The sequence below is a fragment of the Haematobia irritans genome, chromosome 4 (assembly GCF_050003625.1).
Source record: "Haematobia irritans isolate KBUSLIRL chromosome 4, ASM5000362v1, whole genome shotgun sequence".
Classification (NCBI taxonomy): Eukaryota; Metazoa; Arthropoda; class Insecta; order Diptera; family Muscidae; genus Haematobia; species Haematobia irritans.
The window spans coordinates 124,203,245-124,228,853 of record NC_134400.1 but is presented as its reverse complement, the minus strand read 5'-3'; the positions used below and the strand labels follow the sequence as shown (position 1 = coordinate 124,228,853).

Sequence of the window (25,609 nt, the reverse complement as noted above, 5' to 3'; positions counted from 1 at the left end):
TGTAACGCTTGCCGATGGCAAGGTATCTTAAAACCTCCTAACACCGTCTTCTAAATTGTAAGTAAGTCCATACGTGGTATATATTAAACTAAAAAAGACCGATTATATATGTATATAATTCAAGATATACAATTTTGACAAAATTTCCTATAGAAATAAAATTTTAAAAAATTTTTTATAGAAATAAAAGTTTGACAAAATTTTCTATAGAAAAAAAATTTACAAAATTTTCTATAGAAATAAAGTTTTGACAAAATTTTCTATAGAAATGAAATTTTAACAAAATTTTCTATAGAAATAAAATTTTAACAAAATTTTCTATAAAAGTAAAAATTTGACAAAATTTTCTATATAAATAAAATTTTTGGCTCGAGTGGCAACCATGATTATGAACCGATATGGACCAATTTTTGTGTGATTGGGGATCGGCTATATAATTGTAGACCGATATGGACCAATTTTGGTGTGGTTGTTAACGGCCATATACTAACACCACGCTCCAAATTTGAACCGGATTGGCTTAATTTTGCTCCTCCAAGAGGCTCCGGAGGTCAAATCTGGAGAACGGTTTATATGGGGGCTATATATAGTTATGGACCGATATGGACCAATTCTGGCACGGTTGTTAGAGACCATATACTAACACCATGTTCCAAATTTCAACCGGATCGGATGAAATTTGCTTCTCTCGGAGGCTCCGCAAGCCAAATCTGGGGATCGGTTTATATGAGGCTATATATAATTCTGAACCGATGTGGACCAATTTTTGCATGGATGTTAGAGACCATATACTAACACCATGTACCAAATTTCAGCCAGATCGGATGTAATTTGCTTTTCTTTGAGGCTCTGCAAGCCAAATCTGGGGATCGGTTTATATGGGGGCTATATATAATTATGGACCGATGTGAACCAATTTTTACATGGTTTGTAGAGACCATATAATAACACCATGTTTCAAATTTCAACCGGATCGAATGAAATTTGTTTCTCTTTGAGGCTCTGCAAGCCAAATCTGGGGATCGGTTTATATGGGGGCTATATATAATTATGGACCGATGTGGACCAATTTTTGCATGGTTGTTGCAGACCACATAATAACACCATGTACCAAATTTCAGCAGGATCGGATGAAATTTGCTTCTCTTTGGGGATCCACAAGCCAAATCTGGGGATCGGTTTATATGGGGGCTATATATAATTATGGACCGATGTGGACCAATTTTGCATGGATGTTAGAAACTACCCTTTTAGTTTCAGAGGTTTGGTAGGCTAGTAGATACATTTTAATTCATTTGTATATTATATCCGACCTCAACGGGGTTTAGTGTATTAAATATGAAATTTTGTATTTATTTGTTTATTATTAAGTAAACCTTTTTTTGTCTGTAGAGCCTTAAGACTTAAAACTCCAACATTAGGCGTTTTAGTTTACGAATTTTTGTGAAAAAATATATCGTTTCCAGTTCAAAGTAAATTTGAAATGATTGAAACTAGCTTCAATACTCTGGTTAGTTTCCCCATTGGAAACTTTTTTTTATTAAATTTCAAAACAACTCTCTGAACTTATAACGTACCCTAATTTAATTAATTTAGTTGACAATAAAAATAAAATACCTTTATTAGCATTATTGAAAGAAACTTACTATCAACTAATCTGAAAACGATCTCTCCAATCAAAAGCTAAATTTAAGACTGAAATCAAACACACTCTGAAAACATACACACTTAAATATTTTCGAATAATCCAAAATGTGCGGAAAAGATCTTTGTAGAGATCAAAAAATTTTGTAAACGAAAAATAAACCTATACAATTTTTTATAAATGCTGTCGACATATCTGTAAAGTAGTATTAACTGGCAAGTGTATTTCTTTAAACAAATTGAATGTTTAATAATAAAAATGTTCCCTAAACACTCACATGGTAAGTTTTAGTACGTTTTATTTAATGTAATTTTTATTTTTAATTTTAAGTTTTAATTTTAACACAAGAGTCCCACGTGAGACCTTTTTGGTAAATTTCGTAAGAATTCGCTTTAGTTGCTCATATTTTTTACTTATTCCTTGGCATTTCAATAAATTCAAATTCAGGGTATTGTAAACTCAGTTTCTCCTTACTTTAGCTTTATTTTACTAGAAAGTTATTGCAACTTTTTAAAATATCTCACATAAAATTAAAGATACTTCTCCACCTAAATATTCCTATCGTAAATGTTTCCCTCTCACTAAAACCAACCATTCTACGAAATGTGAGTGTAAAATTTAAGAAAACAATGTACTTATGATAATTGTCAAGTAATAAAAAAATATGTGTATTATGTACACAAATAAAATATTAATTACCATTGTATGTTATATCCAAATAGGTAAACTTGTTTGTATTTATTTATAAAACAAAATATTTACTAACAAAAAGAAAAAGAAACAACACAATAAAACCGCAAGAATATAAAACCCAAAAATTGAAAAGTAACTGATACATAATTGTTTATAACTAAATGTGTATGAATGTACATTTTTATATGTGTTTATTTCAGAGGCAATTTCTTAGCAAAAAAAAAAAAAAAAAAAAAAACAAAAATATAAATGTGTATATTTCTAATGTATATTGAAGAAATTACACAAACACAATGGATTTAGTTAAACTTAAAACAAAAACTACAGGAAAACCAAATGTCTAATTGTCATTTAGTTACTTAAGAAAACTAAAACTAAGTAATAAGAGAACAAACACTTTAAAAATAAAAGGAATTATTTGTGTGTTTTAAAAAATCAAAATGTTATGCTTATTATATTTTTGAAGTAACTAAGGAGGGTAAGTAATTGAATGTTACCAACATTGGCGTAGATAGGTGGGTGCTGGGGGGGGAGGGTTGTTATAGGGCATGTAGGGTACCATATTCTTTTACATGTGGTGGGGAGAGGATATCCCCCTTGCCTGACTTTTTCAAAATTGGACCAAAGTCATCCGATTTGTGTGAAATTTTCAAGGAAGGTTAGAGATGATGTCTAGACAAAGACCCGCTATTTTATTTTCGATATCTGGTCGGGGAGAGGAACCTCCCTTTGCCCGACTTTTTTTAAAGTACACAGAAAAAAATTTCCGTTGTTAAACTAACGCTAAATTAAACTTATTTTTATTGCAAAAAAATTATTTGTTTGTACACCCAAAAAAATAATAGAGAAAAGTTTACTTGATTCAAGCCGTAGCGGTGTCAAATGTACGGTAAGTACGGATTTTCTAAATCAAAGAAGAAAATTCTTAATTTAATCGCGAAAATATAAAATACAGATTTCTTAATTTTAGAATTTTTCTATCGCGTTTGTGCTTCCTTTGAGTACGGGAAGTGTTTGATTCAAGCCTAGTAAAGCTCTATTTAATCTTAATCTGTACTTGATTCAATTCGCATTTAAACTTAACTTGAGCCGTTTTTTAAGCGGGATCAGGGCTTGGATCAATAGTTTTCCTGAATATTATGTGCTTATTTCAAGAACGATCTGTTCTTGATTTAATCCCGAATCGTATTCAATATTATTTTATATGCGCTTTATTTTAGTGTATTTTGTACTTGTTTTAATCTCAATGTGCGATTAATTCCCATAAAATAAGAATAGGTTTATATATTTTTAAAACATTTTTTATTCAACTATGGCGGCCAAATCCAATGACGCTCAATTCAAGCACTCCTTTAAAGCCGAGGGAACGGATTTGAAATGAAATATATACTTATTTAATTATTTTAAAATAATAAACTTTATTTTTACTTACCTTTTAAATATTTGTATGATGCATTCACTTCTTTATATTCATAATTTTTCGTCACTTAGGTTCTAAGTTCTGTCACTTTGGTTCTAATTTCTGTCACTTAGTTTCTAAGTACTAAAAGAATTAGACAAACAAAATGCAATCGAAAACGCAGTTTTTGGAGGTTAAACATCTGTGAGAGTAACAAGGAGAGCAAAACTTTAGTTAGCATTCCAATTGGCTCATAAATTAATACCAAGTAAAAGTTGGCTTAAGATAGCAAATCAAATGCAAGCCAAACAATAAGCACATACACACACTATGCTCGGGGGTTCGATGAGAGCATCGAGGAGAAAAAACTCTATTTTGTGCTCTCAGCATCTAACTCTCACAGACGAAATAAGTAACATTTTTTTGTTTTAACTCAAAACAAGATTCATTCAAACTTTAGGTACTTGAATTGCACAAATAAGCATATTCTGTACTTAATATGAGTATAACTTAGTATTTGCGTACTTAAAATTTTAAGTACGAATTCAAAATAAGAATTTGAAACTTGATTTTAGAAATCTACTTTTCTTTGGGTGTAGTTAAATTTTATTATTTTTTGCGAAATTTTCCACAGCCCAAAGAAAATTTCATTTTTTTAAGTATGTCTCAAACATTTTAAGAACTAAACGTGAGTATAAAGTTCAATGACCGTATACATAAGTTCAATATGAACTAAAGCAAATGAAAATTTTCGTACGATTCCCAAAAATAGTAAGAATGAACTACGGTATGGTTAAAATGGTCATGATTTGGCGCCAATGATTTTCTTCTTTACTTTTAGTCAATTTTCTCTTCTGTGAGAGGGTGTAATTTCGAGAACTGCAGTTAAAAAATACAACAGGACATACAATTTTCCTGGTTTTAACAACGCTTTGTGGAAATCTCAAAATGTGGAGTAAAATTTAGTTCAATTTTCGTACGAGTTGGTTTATTCTTCCTTTACTTTTTTTCGGTGTACAGTGAAAAATTCTCTGATTTACTTCAGATTTACAGAGAACATGTGGTGAGGTTATGATATTAATATGGGGTACCTGATTATTTAATAGTTGGACGGGCGGAGGGGGCCTGCCCTTGCCAGGCTTTTTGAAAATGGGTACAAAACTATCCGATTTCGTTGAAATTTTCAAGGATGGTAGAAGAAGCGTCTACTTTATTTTTCGATATTTGGTCAAGGGGGGAGGGGATCTCCCTTTTGCCCGACTTTTTGCAGTGAAAAATAACTAAAATTCTCCGACTTTTTGGAAATTTATGGAGAACCTGGGGGAGGTTATGCAATTTAGATGGGGTACCTAATTTTCTCATATTTGGTCGAAGAAGAATAAAAGGGCACATGGAGACCTTCTGCAGGTACATACAGTGAAACAATTAAACTTTTACAATTTCCTTGAAATTTACAGAGGACGTGGAGAGAGGTTATGAAATTAATTTGGGGTACCTCATTTTTTTCTCTCCACCATAGGATGGGGGGTATATTAACTTTGTCATTCCGTTTGTAACACATCGAAATATTGGTCTAAAACCCCATAAAATCCATAAAATGTATATATTCCGGGTCGTGGTGAAATTCTGAGTCGATCTAAGCATGTCCGTACGTCCGTCTGTCTGTTGAAATCATTGGTCTAAAACCCCATAAAGTCCATAAAGTGTATATATTCTGGGTCGTGGTGAAATTCTGAGTCGATCTAAGCATGTCCGTCTGTCTGTTGAAATCACGCTAACTTCCGAACGAAACAAGCTATCGACTTGAAACTTGCCACAAGTAGTTGTTATTGATGTAGATAAGATGGTATTGCAAATGGGCCATATCGGTTCACTTTTACGTATAGCCCCCATATAAACCGATCCCCATATTTGGCTTGCGACATTCGCTCCACTTTCCTGGGATATATGCTAAGTTGATACATCCTATATATATCGCCGACAACCAGAGGATGATTCTGTCAGTCACTGCATGTAACTCCGTCGGAGTAATTCCATCAGGCCCGGGGAATTTGAATGATCAAAAGCTATTTAACGCCCATTTTATTCTAGATTCCGATACAATTTCCTCGAAAGGAAACGACCGCTGAGCCCCTGTGGCACCGCCAGAACACGGTTCGCCCGTCTAATTTCCAGGAAAATGTATGTCCAATAGTACCTCCAGCGTCTCCTCACTGGACGTTGTCCAATTGCCCTCTGATGTTTTAATGAAACTTGTAGCGGAGTTAGTGGATGCTAGTACCTTCCGTAGTCTGGAAGCCTCGGACGTATTTTCAATACTGCTATTTTGGCTAATTCTAAACTGGTAACGACAGTGTCTGTATTGCACATTGAAGGAAGCAGAAACAAGCTGATCTAGTTTTTAGCAATTATACAGGCTCGATTTACATCATTACCAGTATACTGCAATAGTTTGAACCCCGGAGTACTTAATTCACATATTTTGTTTCTATAAACATAGCATATGGCACTTGAATAAGAACTATATCTCTCTATGTTCCCTTTCATCAGTTGAACTTTTAAGGCAGCACATGCAGCCTTACAATGGTGAAGATTTATCTGGAGGATCCGAAGGACCATCGAGATTTTCAACAACCGTCACATCAGCCGTTTCAATCGAGTCATCAAGAATGTCCTCTCCAGAGATCTCGGTGACTCTCGCAATATCCATAGGTTCAACTTTGGTGAGATTTGAGGCTGTAGAAAGCTCCTCTCTCATACGGTGTCTATCCATGTCTACATCTTTGGTATCTCCCTCGACTTCGCAAGTGGATCCGCTTATTTCTGATTCAGACAGAGACTTGGCTATTTCTGAATCCTTTAGCTGATCGTTTTTATATACCTTCATTTGGATATAATGAAAGCCATAACATACACGGCCCTGGGACTTTGCTAGATGTGGCAAAGACTGAGTTTTCAATATAAACACTGCATGCCGTCTTGGTCCATCTACTTCATCCAAACAGCCAACCTTCCAATCAGCTATTCCAGGATTGCATTGTTTCAGTCTATTTAAAATATCCACGCATGTGCTCTTGGTCTAGCCGGTATGTCTTTCTTCTCGACTAACTCTAGAGCAGCTCCTTCCCACACTTCACCAATTAGTATCAAAGCAGCTTTAAAACATTCTATAGACCTCTGGTCCTCAAATGCGACTAGCTTAAATCGCCCTTGATACGAACCAGCCTCTTGGTGTCGAGGATCTGGGCCGGGAAACTTTTCCAGCACCTGTGAGTAGACGCCAGACAAAGCATTCTCAATTTCCCCCATTTTTTCTTTGGAACCATACCGTCAAATGCTCCTTTATTAAAGAAAGCCATCACAAGGCTGTCTTTAGCAACTGAGGCAAACGATCTTTGATCCCTTTTGAAGGATGGCAGCTCATCCGGCGATCTTTCTCTATTTCCAGCTTCAAAAATACCTTGAGCCCATTTTAAGGAATCGCTTTGTTTAGCCGACAACGTGCTTGGGTCGACTGATCCTAATTTCTTTAGGATAAACAAGGCATTTCTGAGTTCCTTGAATCTCTTTCGTGAGGGATTGCCTCCTTTTGATGTCGTTACCTTAGAAATGGTTCGTCTTGTCAAAGTGTTGCCACCTGTCGACCCGTCTACAGTTCGACTAATTGGGCCTAACTCTTGGTCATTGCCCAAATTTATAACTCCTGTCGATACCCGTCCATTGGGCCCTGAAGTTTGCAAACCAGTGGATGACTTTGAATTTCGCTGCATTGTGGCTTAATATCCCACCGCACTTGAAATTCATAGTAGGTACTTATTATGATCAGTTAATCCGCTATTAAAAACAAGTGATTAAAGTAGAAAGTCGAGCTGGGCCGACTATATCATACCCTAAACCAACCCTACTGAATTAGTAAACATAAGCATTTGACGGGTATCATTGTTATAGGTTTTGGGGTATCATTGGTATAGGTTTTGGAGATTTGCATATTTAAGAATGTAAAGGGGGTTACATGTTTATGAGAGTCTTGCCACAATGTGATCAGAAATTTGAAATTACTCAGATACAAATACTTTTGATAGCGTGTCAACAATATAATGAGCAGTCAACAAACAAAAACAAATAGCTGTACAAAGGCATATTTAGGAAAGCTATCTGGCGATTACAATTGTTTTATGTGAGCAGAACTTTGATTGTCGATATTTGGTTAATAGCATAGGCGTAGCTAAAGGGGTTTTATGGGTTTGTCAGCTCCTCCTACCAAATACCATGCAGTATTTCTTCAAACTATGATTATATACCATTGAATTCAATATTCTGGTTTCTTCCCATCTACAAAAATTTATTTTTCTCTTGTTGAGGTATCTTCACAATGAGCACACATTGTAGCTTTTACCCCTTACGAAAATGTTGCTAGCTACGCCAATGCTTAATTGATAATTGTGACAAATAAAAATAAATATTCAAAATAAAATTATTTTATACCAAAAATTTTGAAATATTCAATTTGCTTTAAATGAATGACAGAAAAGTATAAATGGTCCTCATAATTTATGGTAAGAAGTACTTCAATTATTCTTGCGAACCGTAACACATTTCCTCATATTTTATAGCATATATCGATACATTTTCACTATTTTAAATTTCCCACTTGTTAAATACATTGTTCACCACGTGGAAAATTTAAGTCAATTTGACTGACAATCAAAGTTCAAATATGGCGACTTGCGAAACCACCTATTTTGCGTGTTTCATTTCTACACTGAAAAAAATATGTCTTTAAAATACGAATGTAAATTTTGCTTAGCATAGAAAACGCATTTCTCTAATATAAAGCTTTTTTCCTTGTCCAAAAGTCGATAAACTCTTCAATGCAGTCGTATTGTCATTATAGTTAAGGGATGTGACTTAAAAATGGGTATCATAACATGAAAGAAAAAAATTTTGGGCTAAGGTCAACTTGAGTTCAATAATCCAGAAAAATACTTTAAAATTAATGAAATTCTCTTAAAATTTCTTGTCTACATCTTGACTACAAAGCAAAACATCGTTTAAATATAGGACATGTTTTTCAACACTTTATTTTTTTACTTGAATCATACGATAATTTCTACTGCAAGTCGAGTCTGAATTTGGAAAATAAATTTGTCGTTAACTCGTTTTTAAAGGACTTTGATAGCATGTGAAGAAAAAAAGCTGAAAAAACGAAAAATTAAAATTTGCTTCCTAGAAGCAAGTACACAAAAGCCAAATTTAAAAGAGAATTGTGTCTTAAAAGTATCCTTACTATTATTCTCCGCTTCTTTGGCTCGGAATCAATACCAAAATTTTTAAAGTAATGACAAAATCTTTGGAACCGGGCATGCTTTTTTTCAGTGTAGTGTTACATTTCTATGCATGAAGTAATTGAGTATTTCAGCCAAACATATCCATCATATCCGTCACCCAAGAAGCAATCACCATCAAATTGTGAACTACAACTGTGATCAGGAATTTGGAAATTTACTGATAACCCTTTGGTGAGTTCATTAGTGATCTTGATTTTAAAATACTCTTAATCTAAGACGATGTAGGTCGGTCTATCATTGATTACTCTTTCTGATAGAAATCATACCAATTTACAGAGCCCTTTGTTTTTAAAGAAAAGTAAGTCATTAAAACTACACATTTCCTTTTGCAATTAAAGTTGTATATTTAACACGAACATGAACTTGTTTGGAGTAACTGTTTTAATGGCAGCTAGGTTTTGGATAGACTGTCGTTGGCCTAAAATATAGTTTCGTCAATAAGATCACATTTCAATTGTAAATGGCAGATTTCGCGATCTATAATGACTTGTGTTCATATTCATCTCTTGCAATACTCCCATAAGTTTTGTTCTCAAATCTAAAATATCTGAAAAAGTTGATGAGAAAAAATATATTTTATATTATATAAAGAAAAATGCATTGTGTTTACCCTGCACCATAGGGTGGGCTACATACTGAAACACCTATTTTTGAACCTAAAATACCACTACAAATAAAATCAGGACATCCGTCTATATTCATAAGCTTTACAAAAACATGTACCCATATAAATCAAACTCGACAGAGGTCTTTGTAGACATAAATACTTCTGTTTCTTATTACAGACAAATCGGATAAAAAGCCTAAGAGGTCAAATTGGTAGATCGGCCTGCGTGGACAAAACATGGACCGATATAAACCAAATTCGACACTGGTCTTTGTGGACCTAAAATATCTCTAGATTTCTAATTTCAGACAAATCGGGTAAAAATTGCGGTGTGTAGAAATCAAATAACTCAAAGAGGGAGGTCTGTAAGGAGGCTAAACGTTAAATATATCATCAAAAATCGGATAAAAATCGCAATAACCTAAGAAGTCAAATCGGGAGGTCGGTTTATATGGGGAATATATGCAAATCAGGAGCGCTATACCCCATTTTCGAACTTGGCATGATTGCAGCCAAAAAAAAAAAAAAAAATAATATGTGCTAAATTTCAAGATAACGTCACTATGAAGACTTGTGATTGAATTAATAAAAAATAATTAAAACAGGCAGTGAAGCTCGAACTTTTATTCGAATCAATTAAAAAATTAATTGAAAGTGGAGAAGATATTTACAAATTTTTTATTCAAACATAATGTCTAAAAGTACAGAAGCCAAAAATGTAATCCGATTTACGTGAAATTTTACACATGGTGTAGAATTAACGTTCTAAATGGCAGCTCGATTTAATTTCAAGCTCACTTAGACTATTCAGTCCATTGTGATACCACTTTAACTAAATGTACCTATTACATACTCGTATGGCACTTCTAGTTTTAACCAATGAACCTTCTCGATTATTTTCTTCTGTTCAATTATCCTGATTATTCCAAAAACATTAACAGGCTGTTTAAGTTAACGTTTGCAAGGTCCGCCAGTAATCTAAAGCTATATGCCCCTAAAATTCGCTTACGCCTTACACAAATTGCAGGACACTCACACAAGAGGTGTTTAATTTATTTCTTTTCATCCGCATCATGACAGCTCACACACTAGTCCCCATACTTCGCGCCAATAGATTTTGCAAACTCGAATATCAGGCAGCGACTAGAGATGTGCACGTGACACGAAATTGTCTGCGCGAGTTCAAATTTATTTTCGTGAGTGTGCGCGAGCGTGAGTCTCACCAAACAATATCGTGCGTGAGTAAGATTTTTCCGTCGTAAGTGTGCGTGAGTAAACTATTATATCTAGCAGGGACCCTTTAGAACATTAGCATATCTAGTGTGGGGCCAGATTTGCTTGGAACCCCGGAACAGATATCAGAGGGAAATAACTGTTACACAGATCAACTGTGGGTGAGAGGACTAGGCGTATATGTGGAGGACCCAGTCACCAAGATCCTACTCCGATTATCAGACCACAGCATAATCCTGCAAGTAGAAGTGCGCCCCATAACGAAATGTAATAAATGGCTCAGATATGACACGAGGCTCCAATATGTGAACATTTTCACAATTTCCCAGAGGGCAATGAAAGCAATTGAAGACATTAAGGTTCAATCGCGGACCGTTTGGGAATTCAAGAGCATTATCAACGAATACCCGAAATACGGTATGATCCGCATCCTATGGGTACCGGAACATGCTGGAATAAGAGGAAACGTAAAGGCAAATGAAGTCGCCATAAGAGCTAGGAGTTGGATGAATAGGCGCAGGGGATACATATAGCGATGGGGACTGGAGAATTACTCAAGGAGAGTAGGACGACAGTCAAGAGAACCGTGGGAATAATGACCGGACATATAGAATTGAGAGCACATCTATTCCGAATAGGAGCAGCAGAGGATGGTACATGTAACATAGAGCCTGGTTTGAGGATAATGAGACCTTGGAACACTACCTTTGTCTCTACCCTGCTTTTACTAGGCAAAGAGTTAACCATATCGGTGAAAAGGAGATTTGGGACCTGGCCCAGCTTGGAAACAGGGACTGGAAATAAATTAAGGAATTCGTTAGAGACACAGAATTCTTGAAATAAAAGTAGGATACGATGGAAAGAAGAATAAGCCGTAAACTGACTTAGGTGTATGTCAACCACCATGAGGCAGGGCAACTCGAATTCTCTTTTCAGCTATCCTAACCTGCACTGAAAATAATATTTACGTGATATTAAAGATTACTCAACCTAAATTTTAGGATGCGAAATTTACAAAATATTAAGGACAAATTTCTTTAAAATAATGAAATTTTAATTAAAACAAGTAAGGAAAATCTAAAGTCGGGCGGGGCCGACCATATTATACCCTGCACCACTTTGTAGACCAAAATTTTCGATACCACATCCGTCAAAAGTGTTGGGGGCTATATATAAAGGTTTGTCCTAAATACATACATTTAAGTATCACTCGATCTGGACAGAATTTGATAGACTTCTACAAAATCTATAGACTCACAATTTATGTCGGCTAATGCACTAGGGTGGAACACAATGTTAGTAAAAAAGAAGTAAGGAAAGTCTAAAGTCGGGCGGGGCCGACTATAATATACCCTGCACCACTTTGTAGATCTAAATTTTCGATACCATATCACATCAGTCAAATGTGTTGGGTGCTATATATAAAGGTTTGTCCCAAATACATACATTTAAATATCACTCGATTTGGACAGAATTTGATAGACTTTTACAAAATCTATAGACTCAAAATTTAAGTTGGCTAATGCACTAGGGTGGAACACAATTTTAGTAAAAAACAAGTAAGGAAAGTCTAAAGTCGGGCGGGGCCGACTATATTATACCCTGCACCACTTTGTAGATCTAAATTTTCGATACCATATCACATCCGTCAAATGTGTTGGGGGCTATATATAGAGGTTTGTCCCAAATACATACATTTAAATATCACTCGATCTGGACAGAATTTGATAGACTTCTACAAAATCTATAGACTCAACATTTAAGTCGGCTAATGCACTAGGGTGGAACACAATGTTAGTAAAAAAAATATGGGAAACGTTTAAATCTGAAGCAATTTTAAGGAAACTTCGAATAAGTTTATTTATGATTTATCGCTCGATATATATGTATTAGAAGTTTAGAAAAATTAGAGTCATTTTAACAACTTTTCGACTAAGCAGTGGCGATTTTACAAGGAAAATGTTGGTCGAAATCAGAAAAACATATATATGGGAGCTATATCGAAATCTGAACTGATTTCAACCAAATTTGGCACACATAGCTACAATGCTAATTCTACTCCCTGTGCAAAATTTCAACTAAATCGGAGCAAAAAATTGGCCTCTGTGGTCATTTGAGTGTAAATCGGGCGAAAGCTATGTATGGGAGCTATATCTAAATCTGAACCGATTTCCACCAAATTTGACACACATACCTATAATGCTAATTCTACTCCCTGTGCAAAATTTCAACTAAATCGAAGAAAAAAATTGGCCTCTGTGGGCAAATGAGTGTAAATCGGGCGAAAGCTATATATGGGAGCTATATCTAAATCTGAACCGATTTAGATGATATTTTGCAAGTTTTTCGAGTCTCATAAAATATTCGGATGTACGGAATTTGAGGAAGATCGGTTGATATACACGCCAATTATGACCAGATCGATGAAAAATATATATGGCAGCTATATCTAAATCTGAACCGATTTTTTCCAAAATCAATAGGGATCGTCTTTGAGCCGAAACAGGACCCTATACCAAATTTTAGGACAATCGGACTAAAACTGCGAGCTGTACTTTGCACACAAAAATACATCAACAGACAGACGGACAGACAGACAGACAGACGGACATCGCTAAATCGACTCAGAATTTAATTCTAAGACGATCGGTATACTAAACGATGGGTCTCAGACTTTTCCTTCTTGGCGTTACATACAAATGCACAAACTTATTATACCCTGTACCACAGTAGTGGTGAAGGGTATAAAAATATGGGAAACATTGAAATCTGAAGCAATTTTAAGGAAACTTCGCAAAAGTTTATATATGATTTATCACTCGATATATATGTATTAGAAGTTTAGGAAAATTAGAGTAATTCTCACAACTTTTCGACAAAGCAGTGGCGATTTAACAAGGAAAATTTTGGTATTTTGACCATTTTTGTCGAAATCAGAAAAACATATATATGGGAGCTATATCTAAATCTGAACCGATGTCAACCAAATTTGGCACGCATAGCTACAATGCTAATTCTACTCCCCGTGCAATTTCAACTAAATCGGAGCAAAAAATTGGCCTCTGTGGTCATATGAGTGTAAAGGGCGAAAGCTATATATGGGAGATATATCCAAATCTGCACCGATTTCAACCAAATTTGGCACGGATAGTTACAATGCTAATTTTACTCCCTATGCAAAATTTCAACTAAATCGGAGCAAAAATTGGCCTCTGTGGGCAAATTAGTGTAAATCGGGCGAAAGCTTTTTATGGGAGCTATATCTAAATCTGAACCGATTTCAATAAAATTTCAATTTTGCATTTAAAAAACCTGAACACCCCTCATTTTGAAGGTGTGTGTGTGTAGAATGCTCCTATTTTGATTTTGGAATTCACTCTTCAGTTGTCAAAATGCCGTCCAAGCAAGAAGAGCAGCGTATCAAAATTTTGCTCGCGCATCGCGAAAATCCGAGCTACTCGCACGCAAGCTGGCAAAATCGCTAAAAGTTGCCAAATCAACCGTTACAAATGTAATTAAAGTCTTTGGGGAAAGTTTGTCGACAGCAAGGAAGTCTGGATCGGGCGGAAATCGAAAACCGGAAGCCGCTGAGACGACAAAGAGAGTTGCCGGTAGTTTCAAGTGAAACCTTAACCTCTCTCTCCGAGATGCTGCAAATAAGCTGGGTGTATCGTCTACAACCGTGCATCGAGCCAAAAAACGAGCCGGACTATCGACTTACAAAAAGGTAGTGACTCCAAATCGCGATGATAAACAAAATACGACGGCCAAAGCGCGATCCCGGAGGCTGTACACGACGATGCTGACGAAGTTTGACTGCGTGGTAATGGACGACGAAACCTACGTCAAAGCCGACTACAAGCAGCTTCCGGACAGGAGTTTTATACGGCAAAAGGAAGGGGAAAGGTAGCAGATATTTTCAAGCACATAAAACTGTCAAAGTTCGCAAAGAAATATCTGGTGCCAATGGTGATGGCTTGTCAACATCTGTACCTGTGGCTTGAAAAGCAGCATTTTCATCGCTTCCGGGACTGTCAACCAAGAAAATTACGTGAAAGAGTATTTGAATAAACGTCTGCTGCCTTTCTTGAAGAAACACGGTTGTTCCGTACTGTTTTGGCCGGATTTGGCATCTTGCCATTACGGTGAAAAGACCATGGAGTGGTACGCCGCCAACAACGTGCAGGTGGTTCCCAAGGACAAGAACCCTCCCAACACGCCAGAGCTCCGCCCAATTGAGAAATACTGGGCTATTGTCAAGCGGAACCTAAAGAAGACCAAAAAACTGCTAAGAACGAGCAGCAGTTCAAGGCAAACTGGCTTTCTGCGGCGAAGAAGGTGGACAAGGTGGCTGTACAAAATCTGATGGCAGGTGTCAAGCGTGAGGCCCGGCAATTCGGATTTGGAAAAGCGAAAGCCTAACTGAATATTTTTCCTGAATTTTATACTAATTGAACTTAAAAAAGAAATTTAATTTGATTTTTTAAATAAACGATTTCACCGATTTACACGCGTTTTCCCTTGACCAAATTTTGACCGTATCACCCTTTATGTATATTGGTATATAATCCTTTATATACTCGTATAGCACCCAACCAATGTGAACGATTTGAGATGATATCAAAAATGTAGATCTACGTTCTATTACGAACGGATAGATACCTCACAATTATTTAATGTTCTACGAAAAGATTGTCTCAGTGTATGCCTACACTATGGTGAAGGTTATAGAAATATCGTTGACAATTTTATTTTTCAATCTTACCAGTTGTAAATCCACAAATTTTAATATACCTCAGCCTTTGGGGAAAATGTTGATGTTTCAATAAATTTCGAATGAAATTTGTGTGTAGCAAATCTTCATGACTACCATAGAAAACTATTTTCAGATGCCTATTTAAATACATCAAATCCAACCAGAATGTTTGGACCTCCTTGAAAATGCCAAAGGGTATGATTATGGATCGCAAAGTAGTTTTAGTGTTATTGGGAATTTCTTTGTGGTCATGTATCAGATCATGGGTTTGTAAATTTAAACTCTTCAAGGACAAATTCTTAATCAATATCCATATAAAATGCCAAGATAGACCCTTGCACGAAGTGAATGTAAGATGTTGCAATGATTTCATGGTGAAAACCACACGACGCAGCAAATATACATTGGGAATATAAAGAACTTGTAAATTGGGACACTTGTCAATGATCCAGTTGTCGTTGATGTCTCCATTGACCCAGTTCAAGGTATACAAATTCTCAAATTTATTCAATGACTTTTGGAAGGCCTGTGATATCGTGGAGTAGAGTATCGTATCCACTGTTATCGATTCCAAAGAGGGTGAGACATAAATATGATGGATGTCACCCAGAACACGTGTGTTGATCAAAGTGAACCGTTTCAAGTGAAGACCACCCAAGACCTCTTGCAAGTTGGCAAATGTGAAACCACCACAGTTGGAGAGCGAGAGGTCACGTAGGCTTTTAAAAACACTAAAATCCCCAACTTGTAGGTCACAATTGTCGATGAAGAGACGTTCTAAGTGTGTACAAGTGGTCGATAGAGTCTCTACAATCGGAACATCGATCGTTTTATAGCAATTGGTCACCCGTATGGACAGATCGCGTAACATGAAAAACTTCTTCAAGAGATTTTTAAAAATTGGCCAAAATTCATCAGATATCCAGCCAATATCTAGGGTTTCCATACTACTGGAATCGACTTCAAGAGCCTTCGTTGTCTCATTGTCTGGCCATCGATTATCGACTATGGTTATATTTCTCAACTGAAGACTTGTCAATCGCAAATCATTCAACAGTCGCAAGAGACTGGAACTTTCCATTTCATTGCCAGGTGTTGTCAGTGTGTGATCACATTGGATAATCAGGGACACCAAACAAGGCATACGTGCCAAATTTTCAATTTCTAAATTATCCCCTGGAATAAGGGCGGTCAGTTCGGAGCAAAAGCATTCATTCAATTCAATTTTCTGCAATTGGCCACAATGTTGAGACAACAGCTTCATCTGATCATTTGTCACCACCAACTTGTAAAGACTCAAATATCGTAGCCGATGGAAAATTTCGATGTTATTCATGGTAACACCCTGAAAACCCTTGAAATCATAATATTCCGAATAGACTTTAAGGTATCGCACATTATGGCAATTTGCTCGCAGAAAGCGTTTGTATTGCTGAACTTTTAGGACACTTTTTGCTTCCTTTATTTTATTCAATCCAATGAAATCATGAATGGCCATTTCATTAACTTTTTCATTGGCTACCGATTTGGCCGAATCTACTATGAGAGTTTTGTACAGTGTATGGTACATGTGTAGAGTGCGATACTTGGCAATCCAAATTAAATCGACTATGACATAACGAAAAGACTCACAAACATCCAGCATTTCCAATTGTTGTTGTAAACTTAGATATTGGAAAATTTTCTTCAAAACACCATAATTCTCAAGGATTCTATGACCATTTCCCATCGCATGTATTCCGTTCATAATGGAAAATGTTCTCTATATATCATTTGATTATCCGATTATGATTTATTTCTTAAATTTTTTTTGTGCAAAAATAAAGTGCGTAGATTGATATTACTGCAGAAACTGTTTAACAAACAATGATCAAGAAGCTGGATTAGGATAGATCACACAAGAATTTAATAATAAACCAAACAAGTTGATATTGCTGCAAAAACTGTTTGAAAAACCACTATAGAGAAGTTGGATTGAAATGATGATACTGATCTATTATCATAAGAATTTAAAAATAAACTAAAACCACATATGAATTTATATAAATAATTTATTTAAATACACGGACGAAAGAGACTATTTGTACCCTTCACCATTACTGTGGTACAGGGTACAATAAATTTGTGCATTTGTATGTAACGCCAAGAAGGCTCAGTCTAAGTCCTATCGTTTAGTATACCGATCGCTTTAAAATTCTGAGTCGGTTTGGCTATGTCCATCTGTATATCCGTTCATGTATGCAAAGTACATCTCGCAGTTTATGTCGGATCGTTCTCAAATTTGGCACAGGCATTTCCTATTGATTTTGGAATCAGTTCAGATTTAGATATAGCTGCCATATATATTTATCAGCAATTTGGTCATAATTGACGTGTTTATGAAACGATGCTTTTTGCATTTCGTATGTCTGAATATTTTGTGAGTTTCGTAAAGTTTGCAAACTATCCGCTAAATCGGTTCGGATTTACATATAGCACCCATATATATCTTTCGCCCTTTATACTTATATGGTCACAAAGGCCAGAGTTTCATCTTAATTTGCTTCAAACTTTGCGTAAAGACTCAAGTATGACAAATTTGGTTGAAATCGGTTCAGATTTAGATATATGACCCCAGGAGGCCATAGTTTCATTCCAATTTACTGGAAATTTTGCACTGAGATAATTCTACTATCATGTTAGCGATGTGTTCCAAATTTGGATTAAATCGGTTAATATTGAGATATAGCTCGCATACATATATATGCACGGTTGATTTAGAAAATACCTCTGTAAAATAAATATATGTGCAAAAATTGTTTCATTTCTCTTTTGGATGAAAATAACGGTACTTGAATTTTTACGTTTTAACGATGTTTGTCACCCTCTATGCTATGATTATCATTAGCGATTTTTTCGCTAGACACCGATGTACCGTTATATGAAAATTGTAATGAAAACAAATATAAACTGCCGTAAGTTCGGCCAGGCCGAATCTTATGTACCCTCCGCCATGGATTGCGTAGAAACTTCTACGAAAGACTGTCATCCACAATCGAATTACTTGGGTTGTGGTATCTTAAATCGTTTTCTAAATTGTGAGTTAGTCCCTACGTGGTATATATTAGGCAAAAAAGGTATGTGTAGGTAAGTCTACAAATAATTAGGAATCGATATGGACTTTTGCACGGTACGTAGGGAGCCAGAATTGAAATATGGGGGTCGCCTATATGGGGGCTATATACAATTATTGATTGATTTATCTGAGGGCTATATATAACTGTAGACCAATATGGACCTAGTTAGGCATGGTTGTTAACGGCCATATTACATACTAGCACAATGTACCAAATTTCAACTGATTCGGATGAAATTTGCTCCTCCAAGAGTCTCCAAAACCAAATCTAGGGAACGCTTTATATGGGGGCTATATATGATTATGGACTGATATGGACCACTTTTGGCATGGTTGTATACTACCACCACGTACAAAATTTCAACCAGATCGGATGAATTTTGCTTCTCCAAAAGGCACCGGGGGTCAAATCTGGGGATCGGTTTATATGGGTGCTATATATAATTATGGACTGATATGAATTCCTGCATGGTTGTTGGATACCATATACTAACATCACGTACCAAATATCAACCGAATCGGATGAATTTTGTTCTTCGAAGGGGCTCCGGAGGTCAAATCTGGGGATCGGTTTATATGGGGGCTATATATAATTATGGACCGATGCATGGCCATTAGAGACCGTATACTTACACCATGTACCAAATTTCAGCCGGATCGGATGAAATTTGCTTCTCTTAGAGGCTCCGCAAGCCAAATCGGGGGATTTGTTTATATGGGGGCTATATATAATTATTGACCGATGTGGACCAATTTTTGCATAGTTGTTAGAGACCATGTATCGAATTTCAGCCGGATCGGATGAAATTTGTTTCTCTTAGAGGCTCCGCAAGCCAAATCGGGGGATTTGTTTATATGGGGGCTATATATAATTATTGACCGATGCGGACCAATTTTTGCATGGTTGTTAGAGACCATATACTAACACCATGTACCAAATTTCAGCCTTTCTTCTCTTAGAGGCTCTGCAAGCCAAATCTGGGGATCGGTTTATATGGGGGCTATATATTATTATGGACCCATGTGAACCAATTTTTGCATGGTTGTTAGAGACCATATACTAACACCATGTACCAAATTTCAGCCGGATCGGATGAAATTTGCTTCTCTTAGAGGGTCTGCAAGCCAAATTTGGGGGTCCGTTTTTATGAGGGATATACGTAAAAGTGGACCGATACGGCCCATTTGCAATATCATCTGACCTACATCAATAAGAGCTACTTGTGCCAAGTTTCAAGTCGATAGCTTGTTTCGTTCTGAAGTTAGCGTGATTTCAACAGACGGACGGACATGCTCAGATCGACTCAGAATTTCGCCACGACCCAGAATATATATACTTTATGGGGTCTTAGAGCAATATTTCGATGTGTTACAAACGGAATGACAAAGTTAATATACGCCCATCCAATGGTGGAGGGTATAATTAGAAGTTCAATAGCAAATAACTATATGTGCATTGCATATCATTTACATTTTTTTCGCTGAAGAGTGCACATACTCATTACAGTTTCGTTGTGAATAATAAATATAGATTGTAGGTGAGTTGCATTTATGTTCTTTTTATGTATTCAGAAGAAATTTAGTGCAAATTTTTAATCTTTCACTAAAGATTAAATGCCTCGAGGAAGTGAACTTTCAGAGGAAGAACGCGGAAAAATTATCGAAATGGACCCAGCTGTCAAAAAAATGGAGAAATTGCATCGGCGACAAATCGACACCGCAATACGATTAGCAATTTGTTAAACTATGGTTGTGCTAAACGCAGTGGGGGCATTCCAACCGTCGACCAAAGGACAAATAAATATTCGCCAATTTACTGCCAATGAAAATATGAGCTGCAGAGAAATAAAAGTAAAATTGGGTCTGAATGTGACTAGAAAACGAATCCAGCAAATTATCAAGAACGATATAAGACTACAATACGAAAATAAAATTCCAAAACCACGGTTAACACAACACCATAAAAATGCTCGTTTTTCTTTTGCAGAAAAATACAAGTTTTGGGACGAAGAGTTCGAAACGGTTATATTTAGCGACTAAAAGATATTCAATTTGAATGGTCCAGATGGCTATCACAAATATTGGCGGGATTCTCGGTACCCTCGTCAAAATTGCTATAAACGCACCCACAGGGGTAGATATGGTATGGGCAGCTTTTGGAGCACGAGGAAAATCTAAAATATGTTTTGTCCCCACTAAAATTAACCCTTTCACTACCGAAATAAACCTAATGTTAGAAGCCTTAATTTTTCGTCATTCTGAGATCCTACCTCAATTACTTCAAGAGCTATATGAGCTTGTTCGGAAAACTTGATTCTTGAATTGTGACCAAATGGCCCTACGAAAAGAAGTGCCATTTGGCCTATAATATCTTTCAAAGTGTGAGAAAAAATATAAAAGAGAACCCGAAAAAGTATCAGCTATAGTTTTTGTATAAATGTCCATTTACTAGAAACATACAGTAGAAAAATTGTCTCAAATTTTCATATTTTTCGTTTATTGTTAAAGAAGTCTATAAAAATTTATTTTAGTTCTCACCAATATGGAAAATATTTATAGCTTATTTAGATTAAAGCCTCTTCTTTAAAATAACATTGGGAAATAAATCTAAACTAAGTGGGAAAATAGAATTTGGTGTCTTTTTCGAATGTCCTTCTAAGTGGACATCGGTAGTGAAGGGTTAACGCAGAGATATATGTCGATTTATTGGAGAACTATTTAATAGATTTTGCAGATGACTTATATGGTGAAGTTTGGACTTTCCAACAAGACAACGCTCCCATCCAGGGATCCGGAGCGGTCCATTTTTTTCGCTCCGCTCCGCTCCCGCTCCGGAGAAAAAAAAACCGCTCCGCTCCTCGCTCCGCTCCGAGAAAAAAAAAATCGCTCCGCTCCGCTCCTCTTCGAGAAAATTATAGTACAAACATTGTATTATTTGTTCAATTGAGTTTTATTTTATTTAGAAAAATCGGGCGGTACATATATGGGAGCTATAGCTAAATCTGAACCGATTTCGATGATTTTTTGCACATATAGTTAGTGCTATAGAAGATAACATTTCGCCAACTTTGAGTAAGATAGGTTGATAAATAAGGGTTTTATGACCTAATTTGACAAAATCGGGCGATACATATATATGGGACCTATATCTAAATCTGAACCGATTTCGATGAAATTTTCAGACTTAAAGGGTGATACAGAAGATTATTTTGTGCTAAATTTGACGACGATCGGTAAAAGTGCAACGTGACCCCATTTGTCGAAATCGGGCAATACATATATATGGGAGCTATATCTAAATTTGATCCGATTTCTTCCAAATTCAGTAACGTTCGTCCTTGTGCCCAAAAAAACTCCCTGTACCAAATTTCATCAAAATCGGTTAATAATTCCGACCGAAATCCTGTGAACAACAAATACATGGACAGACGGACGCCAAGCGCTAGATCGACTCAGGAGGTGATTCTGAGTCGATCGGTATATATTTTATGGGGTCTAAAATCAATATTTCTTGTAGGCACATTTTTTGGCAGATCAAACTTGTTATACCCTAACCACTATGTGGTTTAGGGTATAATGACTTTAAAACAATGTGTTGAAATATTTTATTAATTTTGAAGATTTTTTCAGAAATATTAAATCCATTTTGACTTCATTAAAGGAAGCATTCTAGGAAGCATATGTTAATTTTTCATTTTTTTAGATTTTTTTCGTCAGTTGTTATCAAAATCCTTTAAAAACGAGTTAACGAGTTATTTTTTTCCCATATTAAGACTCGACTTCCAGTAGAAATTATGCTATGTTTCAAGCAAAAATCGTCTTTAAAATAAATAAATAAAAACATGTCTTATTTTTTAACGATTTTTTGCTTTGTAGGCAAGATGCAAAAAGGAAACAAATTTAAAGACAATTTTATTAATTTTAAAGAATTTTTCTTAATTATTAAAGTCAAAAATTTTATCTTTCATGTTATGATACACATTTTTAAGTAAAATCACTTAATTATAAGGACATTACAACTTCATTCAAAAGTTTATTGCCTTTTGGACAAGAAAACAAGTATATACAGCACTAAGTTCGGCCGGGCCGAACCTTAAATACCCACCACCATGAACCAATTATTAGGGTTTCCTTTGAAATTTTAGGAGGGCTTGAGGACTTGAGGACACTTCCCGAAGATAAATTTAAAGATTTCACCTATGAGGACTATATCAGATTCTGAATTTATAAGAACCATTTTTGTTTGAGTTTTAGAGGAATCATTAACATCTCTTGTAAGTGTGCAAGAAAATTATAAAATAACGTCTTGATTTGAAAAATTAAATATGTAGAAGTAAAATCTGGAAATTTTACATTGAGTTTCAAGCAATTCAAGTGAAGTCGGTCTATATGGAGGCATTACCAAATGGACCGAGCCTAAAATACCAGAATATTTACAATTTCAGGCAAATCAGATAAAAATTACGGTTTCTAGAAACCCAAGGAGTTAAATCGGGAGATCGTTCTTATGGGGGCTGTACTAAAACATGGACCGCTACTCACCGTTTTCGGCACACCTCTTTATGACCCGAAAATACCTCTAGATTTCCAATTTCAGGCAAATAGGATAAAAACTTCGGATTCTAGAAGCCCAAGAAGTAAAATCGGGAAATCGGTCTATATGGGGGCTATACCAAAATATGGACCGATACTCACCATTTTCAGCACACCTCTTTATGGTCCGAAAATACCCCTAGATTTCCAATTTCAGACAAATTGGATAAAAAATACGCTTTCTATAAGCCCAAGACCCCAAATCGGGAGGTCGTTTTATATGGGGACCATACCAAAACATAGACCGATACTCACCATTTTTGGCACACGTACAATACCTCTAGATTTCCAATTTCAGGTAAATTGAATAAAAACTGCGGTTTCTATAAGCCCAAGAAGTAAAATCGGGAGATCGGTCTATATGGGGGCTATACCAAAATATGGACCGATACTTACAATTTTTGGCACACGTATTTGTGGTCCTACAATACCTCTAGATTTCCAATTTCAGGTAAATTGAATAAAAACTGCGGTTTCTATAAGCCCAAGAAGTAAAATCGGGAGATCGGTCTATATGGGGGCTATACCAAAACATGGACCGATGCTCACCATTTTTGGCACACCTCTTTACGGTCATAAAATACCTCCAGATTTCAAATTTCAGGCAAATTGGATAAAAAATACGATTTCTATAAGCCCAAGACCCCAAATCGGGAGGTCGGTTTATATGAGGACTATATCAAAACCTGGACCGATATAACCCATCTTCGAACTTGACCTGCCTGCAGACAAAAGACGAGGTGGTTTCAGCACGATTGCTTCATTATTGAAGACTGTAGCGTGATTACAACAGACAGACAGACGGACAGACAGACGGACATCGTTATATCGTCTTAGAATTTCTCCCTGATCAAGAATATATATACTTTATATAGTCGGAAATCGATATTTCGATGTGTTACAAACGGAATGACAAACTTATTACCCCGTCACCATTCTATGGTGATGGGTATAAAAAACTTTATTTTAGAGAAATGCGTCTTCCATGTTAAGCAAAATTTGCATTCTTATTCTAAGGACATGGAATCTTTGACTTCACGACAATATTTTTTTCAGTGTAGAAAACTAAAAAATTAAATATAAATAAGATCGTTTAATTGCATTTATTTGACGTTCATTACAAACATCTTTGTAGTAATACGGGATGAAATTGATCGAAAGTACTATTGTTACGTTTACAACACATACTAGAGATATATTTTAACATTTGCCGTTTTTGAAAACAATTACTAAAAAAACACGTTGTGTTTTCCCCAATGTACGTACGTACAAAAATACATATCGTACATTTTAAACGTTTACTCACACTACGCTAAGTACTAGCTAAATTTGAAATTACCTACACAGTGTAATTTCAAAGTTACACATTTCATTCAAGTAATATTTTATTCGGAGCGGAGCGGTTTTTCATTTGGAAACCGCTCCGCTCCCGCTCCGCTCCGGATTTTAGAAATGCCGCTCCCGCTCCGGCAAAAAAAGAGCTTGCTCCGCTCCGCTCCACGCTCCGCTCCGGATCCCTGCTCCCATCCATGTTGCGCGCCTCACAAAAAAACTTTTTCAAGTCTCGTGATATATCTTTAATGGACTGACCAGCGCTAAGCCCCGATCTAAATCTCGTAGAAGTTCTCTGGGGCATATTTGCGAAGTCCAAGCAATATACAACATCCAAAGAATTGAAGCATGGAATTACAGCGTAATGGGAAAAAATCGATATGACAACTCTGAAAAACTTGGTATGTTCTATGCCCCACCGATTATAGCAAGTTCTAATAAACAAGGATAATACTATATCGTATTAGTTAATCAAACTATCTTAATTTTATTTTGACATATAACTAACATATAATTTTGCACATATAAATATTTTCTATGACTAAATATTTAAGTATGGATTTTCTACAAAAGCTAACGTTAAGTAAAGATTTAATTTTTGTATTTTAGTAACGTACCAAAGGGTAAATAAAATAAGAAAAAAAATGTTTTCAATAAAAGTTCTTTATAAGACTATAACATAAATTTACCCGTTGCACATATATATTTTTTTTTTTATGGGGGTATGATAGAATATTTCATAGTCTATAGCCAGTTAGAGTGGGATTTTACTCCAATTTACTTGATGAGAGAATAAATTTGACATTCTATTTAAGGGTGACGAATTAGATTCAATTTGTTCTTTCGGTTTATGGCCAAAATACCCACATTATACACAAAATTCTGTGA

The 25,609-nt window shown here is 35.8% G+C and overlaps 1 protein-coding gene and 1 long non-coding RNA gene across 2 annotated transcripts; one reads left to right on the top strand and one right to left on the bottom strand.

Annotated features, from left to right (window-relative positions):
* Positions 1-9,404: 9,404 nt before the first annotated feature.
* LOC142233746 (uncharacterized) lies at positions 9,405-17,595 on the bottom strand. The gene is made up of 2 exons (XM_075304760.1): positions 15,691-17,595; positions 9,405-9,632 (listed from the first exon to the last, which is right to left on the bottom strand). Exons 1-2 carry the CDS (start codon positions 17,426-17,428, stop codon positions 9,529-9,531), a joined length of 1,842 nt encoding a protein of 613 aa, XP_075160875.1. The 5' UTR covers positions 17,429-17,595; the 3' UTR covers positions 9,405-9,528.
* Positions 17,596-20,262: 2,667 nt separating this feature from the next.
* LOC142236848 (uncharacterized) lies at positions 20,263-20,763 on the top strand. Its single transcript, XR_012722229.1, has 2 exons — positions 20,263-20,334; positions 20,406-20,763. It is a non-coding gene; the product is annotated as an uncharacterized LOC142236848 (long non-coding RNA).
* The last annotated feature ends 4,846 nt before the right edge of the window (positions 20,764-25,609 follow it).